Genomic DNA, 18,105 nt, shown 5'->3' with positions numbered 1-18,105 from the left:
AGAGAATTGGCTTCTTACAAGCTCTGCTGTCTTTCAGCACCTGCAGAAGATAGACCTCTACACCACAGCAAGTAAAATATCTACAAAAAAGACACTTGGCATTCGCACAGAGCAACTAGAAAGTCTTTACTCTATATGTACACAATATATGCCAGCTCACAGCCCGTCTGCGTGTTGTTGCACGTGATTACAACATTAATGTGAACAGGGAGACACAAAAACATAGCAACAGTACTCCTAGACTGCTCAATAGTATGTGGTGACACCACTGAAGGTAGGCAAGATGATACTTTCAGGGAAGATATCACGAGAGGGGCGCTCAACAGGTGTAAGATGATGTCCGTCAGGGAAACTTTGCAGGACATAAACGCTGAGACTGTTGTTACCCTGGTCTAGCACAAAGGTGTACAAAAACCAGAAAAAGTGCTGTGTATGCCAAGCATCTGAGCAGTTTTGCATCCTCACAGACCCGTAACACTGCCCACTGGGGAAGCATGGAAAGATAATAATCACATTACCACAAATGATCACATTACCTTGACTTTTGAAAAATTAAATTCTATGATGTGCTATGATTACATATAACATAGTTATAACACACACACAGCTCTCATCTTCTCCAAGTCTCTGAAACACACACGTTGTACATCAAACTGTAGGCATGTCTGCATTTCAGTTTACGACTTGAAGCCTGTCCCTCACACCCATTAGAACCTTTTCTGTCATCACAGCAACAAACTTGCTCCGTCTTTGTAAAGTGGCTGCCACATTGAGGCGCGGGCAGTAGCTACATTGGCACCAAGCGGCAACCTCTGGCGGTTAAGAGTGAAGCCTATGCCGAAGTGCATAAAACTGCAGTTCCCCCTTCATCCGCTAGGGGCTGGCTCCAAAACAGAGCAAATCCCCATAGACTCCCATGTTAAAAAGACCAACTTCATGGCAGAAATAAACATGTTTACAGCTTGGCTCAAAAACTTATTTTTACCTTCATGACAACTGTGGGGGGAATTCATTTTTTTCTAACTCGCCCGTTTTAAAGTAATTTAATCTCAAAGTTCGGCAAATTTAGGGGCGTGTCCTTTTGAGGTACCAATCTCTGGCTTCAAGTAAGAAGAACGTAGAACAACCGCGGTTTTTAGCCGGTTAACAACGTGACTTAGCTTTAGTCTGCTTACCTCCGTTAGCTGGGTAGCTCCCATTATCTCGGGGTTAGCTCGGTTAGCTTTTAGCTACAGGAAGCTCAGAGTTTGCTCGATGTCAATCATCCGCCATGACGGTCACGGCTGCCCTCTCAACTCCACCTCTTTGCCCATATTTGTATTTTCCGGGCGAGACGACGTGCATGACGCTGCCAACATGGCGACGGTAGGAACCGCCCACCGAGCTTCAATTCAGCTCTTCAGAAACCTATGGGTGACGTCACGGAGACTCCGTCCATCTCTTTACATACAGTCTATGATTGGCACCCATCAAAATTACTTCAGAAGTTTTCTAGTTTTTATTAGCCTATTACTTTTTAAAAGGAAGAGAAATTCATCAATCTCTAAAACAAACATTAGTAAGTAAAGTCGATGGTTCGCAAAAGATAAAACGTCTGTTTTTTTTATGTGACAGTCAAACCGTTCTATACTTGAAGAATAAAAAAAAAAAATCTTTTGAAAGACAATAATATGTTTGTGTTTCTGTGTCTTATTGTCTTTTCCAGGCGATAATAATGGCTGGCCCCATCTTTTTGATAAATATTTTGGAATGCCAAGTCACAACGCCCGGACCAAGTCCAACGTATGCTGTAAGTATTTTCAGAGTGCGTCTTGCTTGCTTGATGTCGCCTTTTCTTGCTGAATTGAGAAGTTGTCTTTATTGTTTGTTTCCACATTCATGATAGACATGAATTATTGTGGGTGCCATGAAAAATCTTCAAACAGTCATTTAAAGGATATCATCAGTGCAGTAAGGAAATTTGTATATGTTTCCCCTCCCTTTAAGTTTGTATGTCCATCTGTGAAAACCCTTCAGGCTCATAACCCCTATTCATTTGAAGTAAGATGAATCTCATAGTTATGATAGATAAAATCAGATTTAAATTTGATTCATGGGATTAATGGTAGTTTTTCTCAGATTTCCACTGTGTAGGTTCTGATTTTATCACCAGATGTCACCCGCTGATATCATCAGTAAAGTGATATAATTTCTGAATCAAGTTTTCATTACATTTTATACAGTCAGTTTGTCTTCACTTTTCCACTTTGTGGTGCTTGCAGTGGGAGGAAGTTCTGCCTTGTTTCATCACTGAATACATTTCTGTTTAAGCTTTTATGTGACACAAAGGATTTAGGGGGTGCATGTTTGTTTTGGAGATTGGTGTTGCTGAACAGGAGAAGGCACATCCTTTTGTTTCACTTGCCGAATGTTTTATTTACACCCTAAGATTTCCTGTCGTATCGGAAACGGGCAGGACTAAACAGAGTAAGTGTGTTCCAACTCTGGTACTTGTGATGTTTAGTCACACTTCTTTGGATTTTAAATTCATTTTCAAGGTCATTTGGCAAAATAGGTTGGAGATGAAGCTCAAATTTAAGCTTTACATCTTGTTTAGCCAGTTTTTTTTTATTTTTTTTTTTTACATGAATTCAGAATAAAATGTGAGGGGGAGTATTTTGCCAGTTAAACCATCAGTCACTATCAGCAGGCTTAGTAAAACCAAGATAAAAAAAAAAAGAGAAAAAAAACATGAAATGCAGTTTTTGCATTATGAATATTAAAAGCTGTCTGGCTTTGGTTTCTTATTCTTCCTGTCTTTTCAATTTTCCTTGTAAATATCTGTAGCGATACTGATATGTAAAACAACATGAACAAAGAAGTTTAGTTTGGAGCATCTGTTGTGCAGTGTCTCCATTTTTCCTACACAACCTGTCAGAGGACACACTGAACAAATACCACAATTACTCGAAGATGAAAGGATTCAACTGTCAACACCAAAGCTTATACAGGATATCAAACATGTAACCTTGTCTAACAACTAAATATGCTATAGCGTTGCAATACATAGCTTTTTGCAAGGTCTGTATTTCACATGACAATGAAGTTATATTTGCTTTAAAGAAACCTTTCACATCGACAAGCATTATGGGCCCATACAGGTAGCAGTGAAATAAATCTGAGGACTCCTTCGCCCACAAAATACAGAAGATTGTGTCCTGAGTGATGTTTTTAGAACAGGAGTGGGTAGCATTATCTTCCAGAGAGCCATCCTAAATTTTCTGAAGAAATTGAAAGGCCATACATGGAACAATTCAACGGAAACATGTCCTAGCATGACAGCTGCCTGTGTCATATAGCCTTTGAAAAATTCTGCAGCAAGAAAAACCTTGCTCTGTTTTATGGGCTTGACTATTGGCTAATTCCTTGTTAGTATCTTTGGATTTCACAAAAGAAATGTTATTGTTTCTGCTTTTTGTTTATGTAGTCTTAAGGTCTTGGTAACCTTGTGGTATATCAGTGACACTCATGGCATAATATCTAGATTTCCACTTTCGAAGCAAAGCAAAAAAACTTGCAGATTTGATGTCTGATTTTGCATCAAACATGTTCTTACTTCTCACTGGCAGAAACAACTTACAACCTATTTTATTCATTCATTCAGTCAGTTTCTTAACTGCTTAGTCCAATTAAGAAGCTGGAGCCTATTCCAACAATCATTGGGTGAGAGTCAGGGTACACCCTGGACAGGTTGCCAGTCCATCACATGGTCAACACAGAGAGACAAACAACCATTCACGCTCACTCCCAAGGACTATTTATAGTAATAAATAAACCTAACATGCATAACAATTCATTCCAATATAAATTTACAAATATGTCATTGCTACAATCAAGTGGCATGATATTAGAAATGCTCAACTTGGCTAAATATTCTTTTTTTTTTTTTTTTTTTTTTTTTTTTTATGGGTTTGTTGACAAATCAAAGATCCTTTGCCCACCATAGCTCCTAAAAGACTCAGTGCACATTCACACTGACACTGTTTGGTACTTTTTAATCTAACCCTGGTCTGCCTCCATGGATAGTTTAGTTTGTTTGCATTAGTGGGAATATGCATTGATACTCTAGTGTTGTTTACTTTTTATGTGAACCAAAGAGAGGAAGTGACATAGGACACATAGCAACATGCTGGATATCACACTGCCTCTCCTTCTGCTCATACCGGACAGATTCCTGTGAATCCTGCGTTAAGTTTGAACCCCAAATTATGAAGAGAAACCCCAAGACTAAGGGAAATTTCTTTTTGCTTCAATGTTTATACACAGTAATTCGACCATTTTCAGTCTTGGCAAATCCACTCGATTTTCTTCTTCTTTCTTCTTGGTCATTGGTCATTTCAGGGAATATTGCCCCCAACAATCAGCTGATGTAACTGTAGGATGTCACACAGGTGGGTAATAAAGTGCAGTGTAAAAGTGGATCAAACCAAAGGATGGTTTGAAACTATTCAAAATCACCCACCCAATCCAACAGACTATCATGGTGTGAATGCACCCACTGTCTTTAGTTGCTTTTGTACCAAATTGTCGTAACAATTACTTGGTAGTCAGAAAAAGAGATTTCTTCTTCCTTTTTTACTGGGCCTATATTAACCTTAATCTCGCCAACTGTTTTTGATATGTTACAGGCGTGGCTTGCAAAATTAAATTAAATTGATAAAAACAAAATGTGACATCTTGTTTTGTAAGTGACATAAGTAAATGTAAGGGTAGGAATTATTGTTTGTTTGTTTTTTTTTTCTTTATTTCCATTTACTTCCAACATTATTCAAATTTAGCAGATTTGTGCATTTTAGTGACTCAAACATGCTTTTTAAGCAGAAGAATATTTTAGGCTACATGGGTATATATATATATATATATATATATATATATATATATATATATATATATATATATATATATATATATATATATATATATATATATGTATGTGTGTGTGTGTGCATTAAAAGACATTTATAATTCAATTCAGTATGATTAAATTACTACTGACACAATCTCTTCATTTGGCATCTCTCATTCATGTCCTCATCAGTTGGAAAGCCACTTCATGTCTTTTCTGCTAATCCCTGAACCCCTGGTCAGCGCAGCTGCCACATTTACTAGGTCAAACTAGCAGCCATTAAATATGATGCATGCTCATATAGTGATGGTTGCAGTAATATACTGAGACAAGGTCCTCCAGCTCTGGGTCTGTAGTGGAAATGGAAAGTGATAGAAGCTGTCTTCTGTGTAAGTAATGAAGGATTGTTTGAGATGTTGCTATTTTTCTCTGGGTCCTTTTTTTCTGGCAAGTAGTGGAGGATTGAAATGGGCTCATGTAAGAGAAGGGGCAGATATATATCACAGATAACTAATGTTTGCAAAATTCAAACTTCATTGAACGTGCCTACTTTTGCAAATGAGAACAGCTTTTCCAGATTTCTGCTGCATTTTGATTACACTGGTCAGAGATGTATCATACAGTCATTTCAGGTTCCTCCATTTAAGACAGCAACAGGCAAAATCTCAGATGACTGACATTACCACCTGTGATCATGCTGTTGCATCTTTTAAAGCTGTTCTAGTTTGCATTCAGCAAGCAGAGTAAACCTTCCTGCTCACTCAAAGACTTTTCAGTGTTAAGAATATGGTCTGTATCGATCCATTTATATCTTTTACTGTCATATTTGATGAAACTTAGACCCAAAATATCAGACGACAAAGTAGGTGAAATGGGAGAAAAAGCTCTTCATATTAAAACATAAATTGAGCAAGTAAGCAAGTGTGGCACAAGTACTGAAATACAGAAGGTGATGATGATAGAATAGGTGTGCTGACATGCCCAGGACTGCTGCACTGCCTGGAGAAAGGGAGGGAAAAAAACCAAAAAAACAACTTACTACAGAAACAATGCACAAACCAAACTGAAGAATCCAAACCCCAACAATTACCTATCTAGTAATTTATCTAGTAAAGGTAAATGAGAAATACAATATATGCACTAGATGTTGAACATCTGTGAACTTGGAAATGTTAAGAGGGCATATCGAATCCAAGACAATTTATCGTGTGGCTGTAAACATGCTGTGCTTGATCCAAAATACGATCAGTGTTTTTAAATAGAACAGTTTTTAACCATTGCTCATGATTTGATACAGTGCTATGTCAATTTTAGCATTTTTGCTATGGATGTGAATCATCTCTTCAGAATGAAAACAAGCCGTTTTTATGAATGGTTCATGTTGTTCATCATTTGTGTTTCCAACTTCCTCTGTAATTAATAAACATTGTTCAACTGTGTTTCTTACTTTGACAAACAGCTCTGACACGTTTGGTGCTGTTAAACCTCATTTTAACTTTAGTGAACAGTATCATATCACTCTTGTGTGTTTTCATTTCATGACGGAGCCACTCTTTACCACATTGTAAAGGTATAATAAATTAGGTTATGAATTTAATTTCCATAGTCTTTTTTTTTTTTTAATTCTTCAACATCATTGTCTTTGTTTTGGTGTACACTTTATGTAATAGCCTCTTTGGATTCCATGGATGTTTGAACAAAATGTCTCACCATATATGTTCTTCAGTTTTTCTTTTGTTACTATGTTAAATAATTAATCATATACAGACCTTACAGGCTTCTGTCCAAATTTCCTTCCTCCTTATAAAATTAATGTGTTTTCATTTTTTAATTTATGACATGTTGCTTCCTGTGAACTCATTGTCATGTCTTGTGTTTTAATTATGCTCCTGTTGAAATTCTGTGTTAATTCTTTCTGATTTTTAAAAGTTTATTTGAAACACAAACTTGTTTATGAATATTGTTAAGGTACTGGAGTGCATCTCTGTAGCTGTGTACAATAAATCACAGTTGAAACATTTCAAACATGATTTTGCATATCATCTATTAGTCTGTATTGGAGCGTGCAATCAGTAACTATACCACCACAGACCCATCGAAGGTGAAAAAAGTGATAAAGAAGACTAGCACTATGCTTAGGGCAACTCTGGACCCCTGGGAACTGATTATTCAGCCCTCCATCCATTTTTGATACCTACGTAATCCAATTCAGGGTCGCAAGGGGACTGGGGACTGATTATGCAAAGAAGGATGTTGAAAAGGCTACTCACCAGAATGGAAAATATATATATATATATATATATATATATATATATATATATATATATATATATATATATATATATATATGTAATTATGCAGATTACTAAAAGGATCAATTTTCTTCACAAATGGACTCTAAAAACTGGTTTTGGATTGTTCAAAAAGTAAAAACATAGATGTAGCCTCCAAGGCTTCCCAGGAGGAATAAAACAACTTTTTATTTTTATTTTCTTTTTCTTCTTTGACTGGATTAAATGATGGGCCTCTTTATCTTCTCTTGCAGTCAGAGTGGTGTAATCCTAGAGGACTGGAGAAAATGACCATTTGACCCAAAGGAGGACAACGGGTTTCTTGCGCCTTAGTTCTCTTTTCTTCCCCCCCCAGATAAACACACAATTCACACACGCCTCCAGGTTTCTCTTTCAGGACCTCCTGCAGTCCCCAAAGCCAGATGGTCTGAGCAAAATCTCTAACACAATTTACAATCCCTTAGGTCAATAGATACGGAATGTCACATCTGACCAAACGGCTGATTCTCGTCAGAAATGACACCTTTAAGTCAAAGAACAGACTCCACGGTGCCAGCAGAGACCCTTCGAACCTCTGCTTTGATCCTCCCAGAATATACATTCTGGCATGGCAGATCCAGGCCCCTCTCTTCCCACAGGAAGAAACTCCAGATGCACTTCTTTTGTCTTCCTTAAAATTTTCTCTCACTAACTGGTTTAATGTAGCCTACATGATTTTTGTTGATAGGTTTGACTGAAGTTTCCCTTTTCATTCATTCTCATATGTGATTTAAATCCTTGAACTGATCACACATCACAATTGATCAGGAACACGTTGTTACATAATGTTGGTCATATCTTTCCAAGTTTGGAACCCCTTTTAAGCAAATAATAGGAATGAATAAGAATGTAAACTCTCTTTCAGGATTCATCGGCAGAGGAAGACAAGTCCTGCCAATTGATTAATCCACATGTAATAGGAAATATGTGTTATAGGTGACAATCTTGTTTCATGTGTAAAAGTATTGCTATTGGTAAAGGTTTCCCTTTTCAAGCAAACCAAACATCTGCATGATTCTCCGGAACGTTGATTGCCATGCTTAAAACTAGGAAACAAAGTTAATAATGTGATTATCATGATCATGTTAATGAAATGGGAGAAAGGAACCAGGGCCCCACAGTGAAACAAAACCTGAATAATTCCTAGCCTTTTGGTTACCAATCAAAGCCGACCTGATTGGTTAAGACTGACCAGCCTTCTGACTAATAGTGGTTTGTGATTGGTCAGGATCCAAAAGGAGGGTCCAGTTAAATGAACCCGCGCTCTGGATTTCTGGGCTTTTTGTCTTGCTTTCGTCTTGCTCTTGTCTTCTCTCTCGTCTCTTGACTCTCGATCGCCTTGATCCTTGTACTTTGAGTTAATTTCGTTGCCCTCTCGCAACTTTCCGCTGTACGCAGCTGTTTCTTTGTTCTCATAAGTTTACTTCATCTCTCTTCTTTTGTGCGCGTAAGATCTTAACGAGATAAGTTCGAACAGAAAAGTAATATTTGTTTTGAAGGCGAAACAAGCCTTGTTTAAGTTTACCCAGCGAACATTTTTATTTTTCCTTTTTGAGATCAGTAATTCATCAGAACCGCAGTTCCACTAATTTTTACGTCTGTACAAGTACTGTATATCCTAAGACAGTACGCGTGGAACACAACCTTTGGAATAATTTGAGTACGAGAAACACCGCCCTTGGTTCTGGGATTCTGCTGGACAGAGATCCCAAGACGTTCATCAGAGCAGCTCCAGACCTACTTCTCCCGACGCCAGAAGGTCCATTTCCCGGAGACCCGCAGTCCAGGACAGAACCACCCGGTCCGCCGGCTCCACCAACTGACCAAGCGTGAAAAAGTAGGATCTTCATAGCGCTTTGATATCACTTGTGGTGTTCAACAGTACATCAAACTTGACCAAAGTATCAGTTCGAATTCTCATCCAAACCTTTAGTAATATCACTAAATATATTCTTAGCAAAGATTTAAGTGAAATAACGATACAGCTTTAATTGTTTTAATCCCAACCAGTTCCTTTCTGCCCCATTTCATTCAATTAATTTCTAACTCTCATTATTACTGTCATAAATGAAAATCCATATAGACAAATTCACTAGACCATCTCACCCATAACTCTCCATCATTGCTCATTTTCACTGCTGTATGTTTACCATCATTGTAATAAATATGTATAATCAATTCATCCGTTCTTGTCATAATTTCTGAATGTACAATTTCTGGTTCATTCGTTCTTAGAATTTACTCCTTTCAGACGAGACTGTGCTTATCGAATTAAGCATATTTCAGGTTTTCTCATCCTCCTGAATCTTAGGTTAAGTAAAAGTGATGAGTGGTGCTCCGAGGTATTTACAAATTAATAAGTAATAACTAATAGAGGCATAGTTTTATTACATAGATAAATATCAAAAATTCAAATCAACACTGGTTAGAATTTTGTTTAAAATTATTTTATTGCACAATAATAAGCAAATATCTTATTTTAGTGTGTCAGTTAAACCTTCCAATTTCACCCAAACAATTTATTACCAATCACGCATGTTTTCCTTTTCTGCCACCACTAGCTCAGCTTTCTGTCAGGATTGCTGCCAGTGTGAGCTAAAGGAATGAATATCCTTTAAAAGAAAATAAAAAAGGTTTATATTATATCATTGTACTCGTAGCAGCTTCAAGCATCAGGCTTGATCATGACTGGAATTTGTTTATGTAAAATTGGATTGGTGGGTGGGGAGTTGATTTGTGTGATTGATCTGTTTGAGTTTGTGAGAGATTATGAATGATTTTATGTGTGTTTTTAACTTGGTTAGGTTGTAATCTTAAGTATATAAAGGCTTATTTTTAATTTGTTGTTGAAATTATATTAATTAGATATTTAACCCCTGTTGTTTCATGTAAAGCACTTTGCACTGCTCTTTAGGGCTGTAACAATATTCTTTTGTCTCAATTTAATTCTATATATATTTTTCAAACAAAAAATATTGATTTTAAAATTGTGAAACAAAAACTCCTGATTTTAATTTTTTTTTTTTTTTAAATTTGATTCCTCACCCCTACTGCCCTTGATTTAATTCAATGATTGTGCTTCTAGAACTGTTAGTTATGAGTTATTCATACAAATTGTCATGTCTCAGGTCAGTTCTAATGTTTATACCAACATAACTTGTGTGTCACTGTAAGGACATGTGACTATAGTGACAGAGAGAGTTCATATACAAGGATATGTCAAGAATTTGACAGAAAAAAAAAACATTTTAATGAAAAGCATGCGGTATCTTTACACATAAAGCCAGACTTGGGCACATTATTTAAAGTCAGGTCTATTTCACTGGCTTCAGGTCGCAACACGCATCACATTTAAAGCTTTGCTTCTGGCTTACAAAACAATAACTCAAACGGCTCCCGTCTACCTTCACTCCTTTATCCAGACCTGCACTCCCTCTCGACAGCTATGTTCCACATGTGAAAGACAAGTGGTGTTACCACCAATATGTGGGACTAAATCACTATCCAGACTATTTTGCTCTGTTTTGCCACGATGGTGGAATGATCTCCCAAACTGTCTGCTTTGCAGAGTCCCTGTCTACTTTTAAGAGCAAGCTGAAGATTCAGCTCTTCAGCAGATAGCAGATAACAAATAAGTTCTGCATTAGTACAAGGATGTAATGATCCTAAGGTAATCAACATATTAAATATAAATGAATCCCCTTTTTTCTAGTATATTTTCAACATTATTTTTAACCCATAGAGGTAGAATTTGCACCTTGTAACATTAGAACTTTAATATTTGTTATTGCTCCCTTGACCGCATATGTAATACTGGCATTTGTTGTAGGGCTGCTTGATTATGGCAAAAATTCTAATCACGATTATTTTGAGTGAAATTGAGATCTCAATTATTTCACACGATTATCCTTTTATCTTTAACAACATGAATTTTTTTTTTTACATTAAACCATAACTTTTAAAAAGAAATGTCTTTAGGATTCCACATATATTTTAGAAAAAAAAAAACCCAATAACATGAAGCTTTGTCTTGACAAAGTGCAAATACTGATGTAAATGAATAGATAAATGTAAGAATTAAACAACACTGCGCGTCATGGTGTTCTCGACTCCGTGTCGGGCATTATAACCATCAAACACGCTATTATGAGTTGTTTAATCTGCTTATGCCATGGCCGCACACAGTAAATATTTCATGAAAAATTTGTATTTCTTGTCTACAACATTTGCTGAAGTATAGGAACTATTTCATGTTGGCCTGGATGTGGTTTTATGCCAAAAAACCGCTGTCAGGCTAAGTGCGTTTCTCTCATTCACCTGTTAAAAGACAGCTGATCTAAACCAGCTGATTAACGTGTTCCTATGGGAACGCCCCGTAACAGGGGGGAATATTATAATAATTTAACTTGCCGAACTGTGTGTGTGTTTATACAGAAATAACGCAGCCAGTTCTCACTGACAATGGTATAAACTTTGTTGTGGTGAACTTCCACAACCTACTGCAGTTATTCTACATTGACCTGCAGCCGGAGCCGACTGAGACTGGCCGCCTGGGAGTGCTTTAGGACGGGAGAGGCTCCCGCTGCTCGTCCGTTACAGTAACTGCAGAACAATATGTGCCTTCAAGTCAGTTGCCAAAACACCAGAAAAGTCTCTCATAACTCCAGTAAAAGTTGCTAGATTTGTCGCTAGTCACTTTTTAAAAAAACAGTCGCCAGATTTAGCAAGAAAGTCGCCAAGTTGGCAACAGTGGCTGAATGAAACCAAAGCGGCTGTGGGAGGAGTTTACAGCGCAGCGCTGCAATGCCAGTGACGCTCGATTAGCAACTGAAGACAGCAGGAGAGGAAACTGCAAAGAGAAAAATAATCACACCCTCTTATTTTCATGATCGTTGAAAACCCAGATCATAATTGAGATAAAAATCCGATTAATCCCCCCCCCCCCCCCCCCCCCGCTAATTTGTTGTAGATTTTCAACAAAAGATTTTCATGGAATTTTATCAATGAATCTAAATACACATTTTGTGAACATGTAAAATGCAATCTTTTCCAACAAATTCAAAATATGAGCAGTGTCTGATTTTATTTACAGCATATATTTGTCCTTGTTCTCATCATCAAAGCAGATTTTGTTTTGGCATAAAAATGGAACCCTGGGCAACTCACCTGTGCTTTTGCCCTTGAAAACACAATTTACAGGATCAAAGTGGTTGGAAACACCTCCATCATAATATACTGATTTATGATTCAAGTGCAAAGCTTTGGGCAAAGTTCTCCATGTTTCTATTCAATTAATTCTAAAAATGGCCAAAGGTTAATTGCTGTTATTGACCTGCAGCAGAGAAAACAAAAGCAATGTCTGTAGTTCCCTCACCTCTCTTTTATGAACATTAGTGTATGTGCTGAAGGCTGAAGGCTTACATCAGTGAGATTTGGTGGCAAGTCTCTTTTTGAACTGTAAATGTTGCAACAAGGAGGATACAATATGAAAATAAATGTTTTGCATTCAGACCATCTTCCCGACATATTGTTTTTAATCCACACAGATGAATATAGTGTCTATCACTAACACAGCTGTTATTAGTGTGTTGATTAGTTGTGTTGATTACCCATATAATTATACAGCTATTTATAGCAATATATTATATTCATCAACCTGTAATCAAACTTGAACACCTATAAATAAAATGGTTTCCTACTGTTTTGAAAGTTTTAAAGAGTCATGTTAAAGTTTTACTCAGGGATATATTGCATATGTAATTTAATTTTTTTCACAGAGCTGGAAAGCAAATTTTGTTTTCATAGCACCTGTCAGCAAGGTAGAATACTGAAGTGGATGGACATTAGGACATGATCACACAGGATTACAACTATTTAGAAGCCATTTATAATAAATAAACATTTACTTTCAGTTGCAAAGTTTCATTTAAATGATTTTATTTGCAGAAGTAGAGTGCTCTATAACATTGAAGCTGAGGTAGGAAATATTGGGAGCTAGCAAGAGTTGAAAGTTGCAACCTGTCTTGGCTCCTCCCCCTCTGGTTTTGCTCCTTGCATGATGATCCAAAGCTTTTTTATTCACAGCTTTTACCACCAACAATTTTTCCTTTCTCGGTTGTTTAGCGGGAGGAGGCAAATAAACTGAGCTGGGTCGAGAAATCCTTCCTGCATTTCTCAGCCATGTTTGCCCTCCGGGTTTCTTTGTCACTACTTTGTATTTTCATCCTAACACGCTATTTATATACAGGGTGTGGCTATCAGGTATGCACTGTGGTAGGAAGAAAACCGGGAGACAAAGCTTTCATACACACACACACACACACACACACACACACACACACACATATATATATATATATATATATATATATATATATATGTATATATATATATATATATATATATATATATATATATATATATATGTGTGTGTGTGTGTGTGTGTGTGATAAAATCATAAATTCAGTGAATGTATAAAAAAAAAGCAGGACAACACATGACACTGATATGTTTACATAATAGTTTGTTGTGGTTTCTGATCTTTTATTAAATGCATTAACTCATGCACTCCAAATTCATTATGAAGCATCCCTGAAGCAAATGCACATTACTGAGATTTATTTAACTTGTAACGGTCAATACGGCTTTCCAAGAAATTATTTTAATCAGAGCCATTATGTCAACGTGTAACATCCCGACATGAATGATGACTTTTTCCTCATTACTGGCGCCATTGGCTTTAAAAACAATTGCTTAGCTTAAATTTCAAACGTGATTTATATTAAATATGTAATTATCTCTTTATATGTTTGCGCCTGACTAAAGAGAGCCCTTCATTAACTTCATTCGGTTATTTTACCATGTACTCGAACACACTCTGATATGATTGCAGTGGGGCTAGGAAACCCTGCGTACACAATTTTATTTGTTTTAATAAATTATATCCTCTATATCTAAATTTTGAATTTAAAAAAGTGCAATACTGCAGGCTTAACCCCAGAATATACAGCTAGTCTATAAATTAATGCTTGTACCATCATCGGTCTTAATAGCCTGCTTTTATTTTTGTCACACTGCTTTAATCTTAAGGCTTAGATTTCCTCCAGCAGATTGCTATACACTGTCATAAATCTGCAGGATAAACATTTGATTGACATATCCTTTGATTTCCTTTTCCTTCCACGCTGTTCCCATCTTTCCAGTGCTGGGTGTCATTCCTGAGCTGTGCCAGTGTCGAGATTTGGAGCTGGACTGTGACAGCACTCAGCTTCAAGACATTCCAGTTGTGGCAATAAATGTCACTATGATGTGAGTACAAAATAGCTTCTAATTTTTTTCACGATCATAAAGCTCAAGAAATTCTCAAACAGCATATTATGAATGAGTTTGACGGACACAGCTTATGGCAGATGTCCACCCTCCAAGATCATATCTGAAAGTAAGGACTTGTCACTGCTAAGATAATATTTTCTAAAGTAAAAAAGGGCAAATGTTTCCTGTCGAGTATCTTTCTTGACATCAACACAATATAACAGAGAGAGTCCATTACCTAGTCATTCCCCCTGTGCTGCCATTTAGGTTGATGGCCTCTCTCTAATATTTCCCACATTGGTTCTGTGGTTTTGTTTCAAAATAAATAAGAATAAATCAATAATGAAATAGGGTTTCAAAATAGAAAAAATCCACATTCATAGATAGATAGATAGATAGATAGATAGATAGATAGATAGATAGATAGATAGATAGATAGATTGATTGATTGATTGATTGATTGATTGATGATGGTGCTTTTTGGAGCAACAGTTAACCCATGATTGAGTTGCCATAAAAACTTAATGTGAATGTATTTCTTAGTATGATGAAGACCAGACTGTTTGCATCTAACTGGGCAAGCTCTAGGCCATTGCAGTAATGCATAATTCAAGGTCATGTGTCCTATGATTATAAAATAAGAATTTTATAAGACTGAGCTGTGACATTTTTGATGTACTAGAGAAAAGGGTAATGTGTTTTTGGGAATTTGATTAATGCATAGGCTTCCCAGGAGTTGGATTGACTCCTGTTGGTGATTTGATGAGAAAACACTGCCCCATTTATTACTAGAGCCATGTAAATAAATGGATTACAAATCCAAAAGTACTATTTCTTAAATTACATCAAGCTTCATAACCAGCCTAATCCTTCACTGAGAGTTCAGTTTCTCATAGAAAATGTGAAGGTAAATTATTTGGTGGGATGAGAGCACACTCTTTTCTTTTTTCATGTTGCTTCTGCCTAGACCATTGCTGTTCGGTGGACACTTAGCATTGTGTTATGAGTTACAGAAAGGCCAAAAAATAATTGTATCGAGACTTCCCCAAAGTCCAAAAACTGTCCATTTTCAGAAACCTGACATATCAGTGTGTGAAGCAAGTCTTTAATCCGTTAAAAGCTTTGGAATCGACAGCTGAATCATCTTGTCAGTTCAAGGTCTCATGTTGCTGAAGACCAAATTTAAAAGACCACTGAGCTACAGTTTAGTTTTCTAGCAGTTGTCTTACTGTGATACACATGTGTAACAAGTCATTTATTATATAGTGTATGCCTTCTTTTATTTATATATACTTGACTACCTCGTCTACAGTTTTTTAACATAATTTAATTTATTGCCTGTGTGTGTGTCCGTGCCTGAACATGTTGTCATAGAGATGGATGTGAGTGACTGCTCATGTCTTCACTTCTAGACTTCATAGAAGGAAACAAGACTGTGAATAATTATAACTCACAAGAGATTTTTTATTCTTCTGAAGTTCTTTTATTTGACTTTACAAATCAGTGCAAAGAAACTTCTTTGTCATATCAGCTGATCTTTCTGATCGATCAGCTGCTGTATGAAATCATTCTGCTATTGTCGATCTCTCAGAACATTGAGAACAAATATCAGTTGTGTAAAAACATACAAGATGGACCAGAGCTGGACAAGAGGAGAGATGCTGCAGATGCATAGCACGTCAGCTGTGTCTGGAGCAGAGGAAGTTAGCTGTGAGGAACTGTCTGTTTAGCAGTCAATGTTTTGCTACAAGCTTTAGCAATAAACACACCGCACAGCTCTTTTAGTTCCAACAGAGTCCTGTGTCTGCGTCACTGCTGCTGGGTGAAGTGAAGGGAGTTTACCCTGAAGCTGGCTGCAGCTCCTCCACTCAGCTTCCCGAGCTGGTTTGGAGGCGGAAGTTTAACAGCTGGTCTGTCGTAGTTTACGATGAGTTTAAGATGAGACATATATTAACATTTAGGTCTTGTTGCCAATCCCTGATTTACACGGTAAATTACCAAACGGTAAAAGATCGTAATATGTAGTGACGTTAGGACTGCTTGAATATGACAAAAATTATAATCACCATTATTTTGGCTGAAATTGAGATCTCAATTATTTAACACACTTGTCCAGTATTTTTAAACAATGCTGCGTGTCGCAGTGTTCTTGACTCTGTATCACGCATAATAACCGTGTAATGCACGGTCCCAAGTTGTTTAATCCGCTTTTACCACATATATATAGGAACTATTTTATGTTGGCCTCGATGTACGTTTTATGCCAAACAACCGCTGTTAAGCTACAGCGCGTTTTTTTTCATTCATTCACCTGTTAATAAACGGCTGATCTGAACCAGCTGATTAACGCGTTGCTATGGTAACACCCCATAACGGAGGGATATTACAGTGATTTAATTTGCCAACCTATGTATATTAAAAAAAATGCAGCCAGTTTTCACTGACAATGGTATGAACTATGTTGTAGTGAACTTCCACAACCTACTGCAGTTATTCTACATTGACCTGCAGCCGGAGCCGACTGAGACTGGCCGCCTGGGAGTGCTTTAGGACGGGAGAGGCTCCCGCTGCTCGTCCGTTACAGTAACTGCAGAACAATATGTGCCTTCAAGTTAGTTGCCAAAACACCAGAAAAGTCTCTACTAACTCCAGTAAAAGTCGCTAGATTTGTCGCTAGTCACTTTTAAAAAAAAACAGTCGCCAGATTTAGCGAGAAAGTCGCCAAGTTGGCAACAGTGGCTGAATGAAACCAAAGCGGCTGTGGGAGGAGTTTACAGCACAGCGCTGCAATGCCAGTGACGCTCGATTATCAACTGAAGACAGCAGGAGAGGAAACTGCAAAGAGAAAAATAATCACACCCTCTTATTTTCATGATCGTTGAAAACCCAGATCATAATTGAGATAAAAATCCGATTAATCCCCCCCCCCCCCCCCCCCGCTAATTTAACTAAGTACTTTTTTTTTTTTTCTTTTTCTAAGTACTTTTTTTGACTAACAACCGCAACACTGGCCATTAAAACGTGTCAGCCGTTTACAGCTACCGTACTGATTAGCAACGTTTAAATTTGAGTGTACACTGCAACTTCCCATGTGACTGAGTGAAATTGTGGCTCATCTGCACTGTTCATAAAATTTAATGTACTCAGTTAAGACACTGAAACTAAAAACTTTTTTTTTTTTTTTAATTTAAAAGAAAATTAAATGAATGGGAAATTAAATGTAACCTGAAAAGAGGTTATTTCATAGAGCTACTCCTTTGTGTCTAAGAGAAGTGTTTGTAGAGGAACTCTTGCTATCTTTTGGGAAGCTGTAAATTGTAGAATTTGTTAATGAGACTTGTTTTGTGCTTCAGGTCCCTACAGCGGAATCAGCTTCATATACTGAAAGCCTATGGATTCTTTAAGTACCAGAGTCTACAAAAACTGTAAGTTTTTTATTTGTTTTCTTCAAAATAAGTATAAAATGCATACAATCTTTATTCTGCCATGTATAACATTTTCACTCAAAGTCTGAGTGGCAAAAACAAGCAAGCTTTTATCTAAGGCTAAGAGGTCCGCTGGGAATGCTGACAGAGGTTA

At 37.0% G+C, this 18,105-nt stretch overlaps 1 protein-coding gene across 1 annotated transcript in view; it reads left to right on the top strand.

The window, feature by feature from the left end:
* Window positions 1-18,105, top strand: part of rxfp1 (relaxin family peptide receptor 1) — a gene marked incomplete at both ends in the record, with an annotated part of 140,224 nt that overhangs the window by 89,946 nt on the left and 32,173 nt on the right. The window contains 3 exons of the mRNA XM_079250307.1: window positions 1,706-1,789; window positions 14,418-14,523; window positions 17,880-17,951. Of these exons, the coding sequence (XP_079106433.1) occupies window positions 1,706-1,789; window positions 14,418-14,523; window positions 17,880-17,951 (262 nt within the window). The remainder of the gene's footprint in view (window positions 1-1,705; window positions 1,790-14,417; window positions 14,524-17,879; window positions 17,952-18,105) is intronic.

The sequence above is a fragment of the Telmatherina bonti genome (assembly GCF_933228915.1).
Source record: "Telmatherina bonti genome assembly, chromosome: 12".
Classification (NCBI taxonomy): domain Eukaryota; kingdom Metazoa; phylum Chordata; class Actinopteri; order Atheriniformes; family Telmatherinidae; genus Telmatherina; species Telmatherina bonti.
This window is presented reverse-complemented; position numbering and strand designations above follow the sequence as displayed.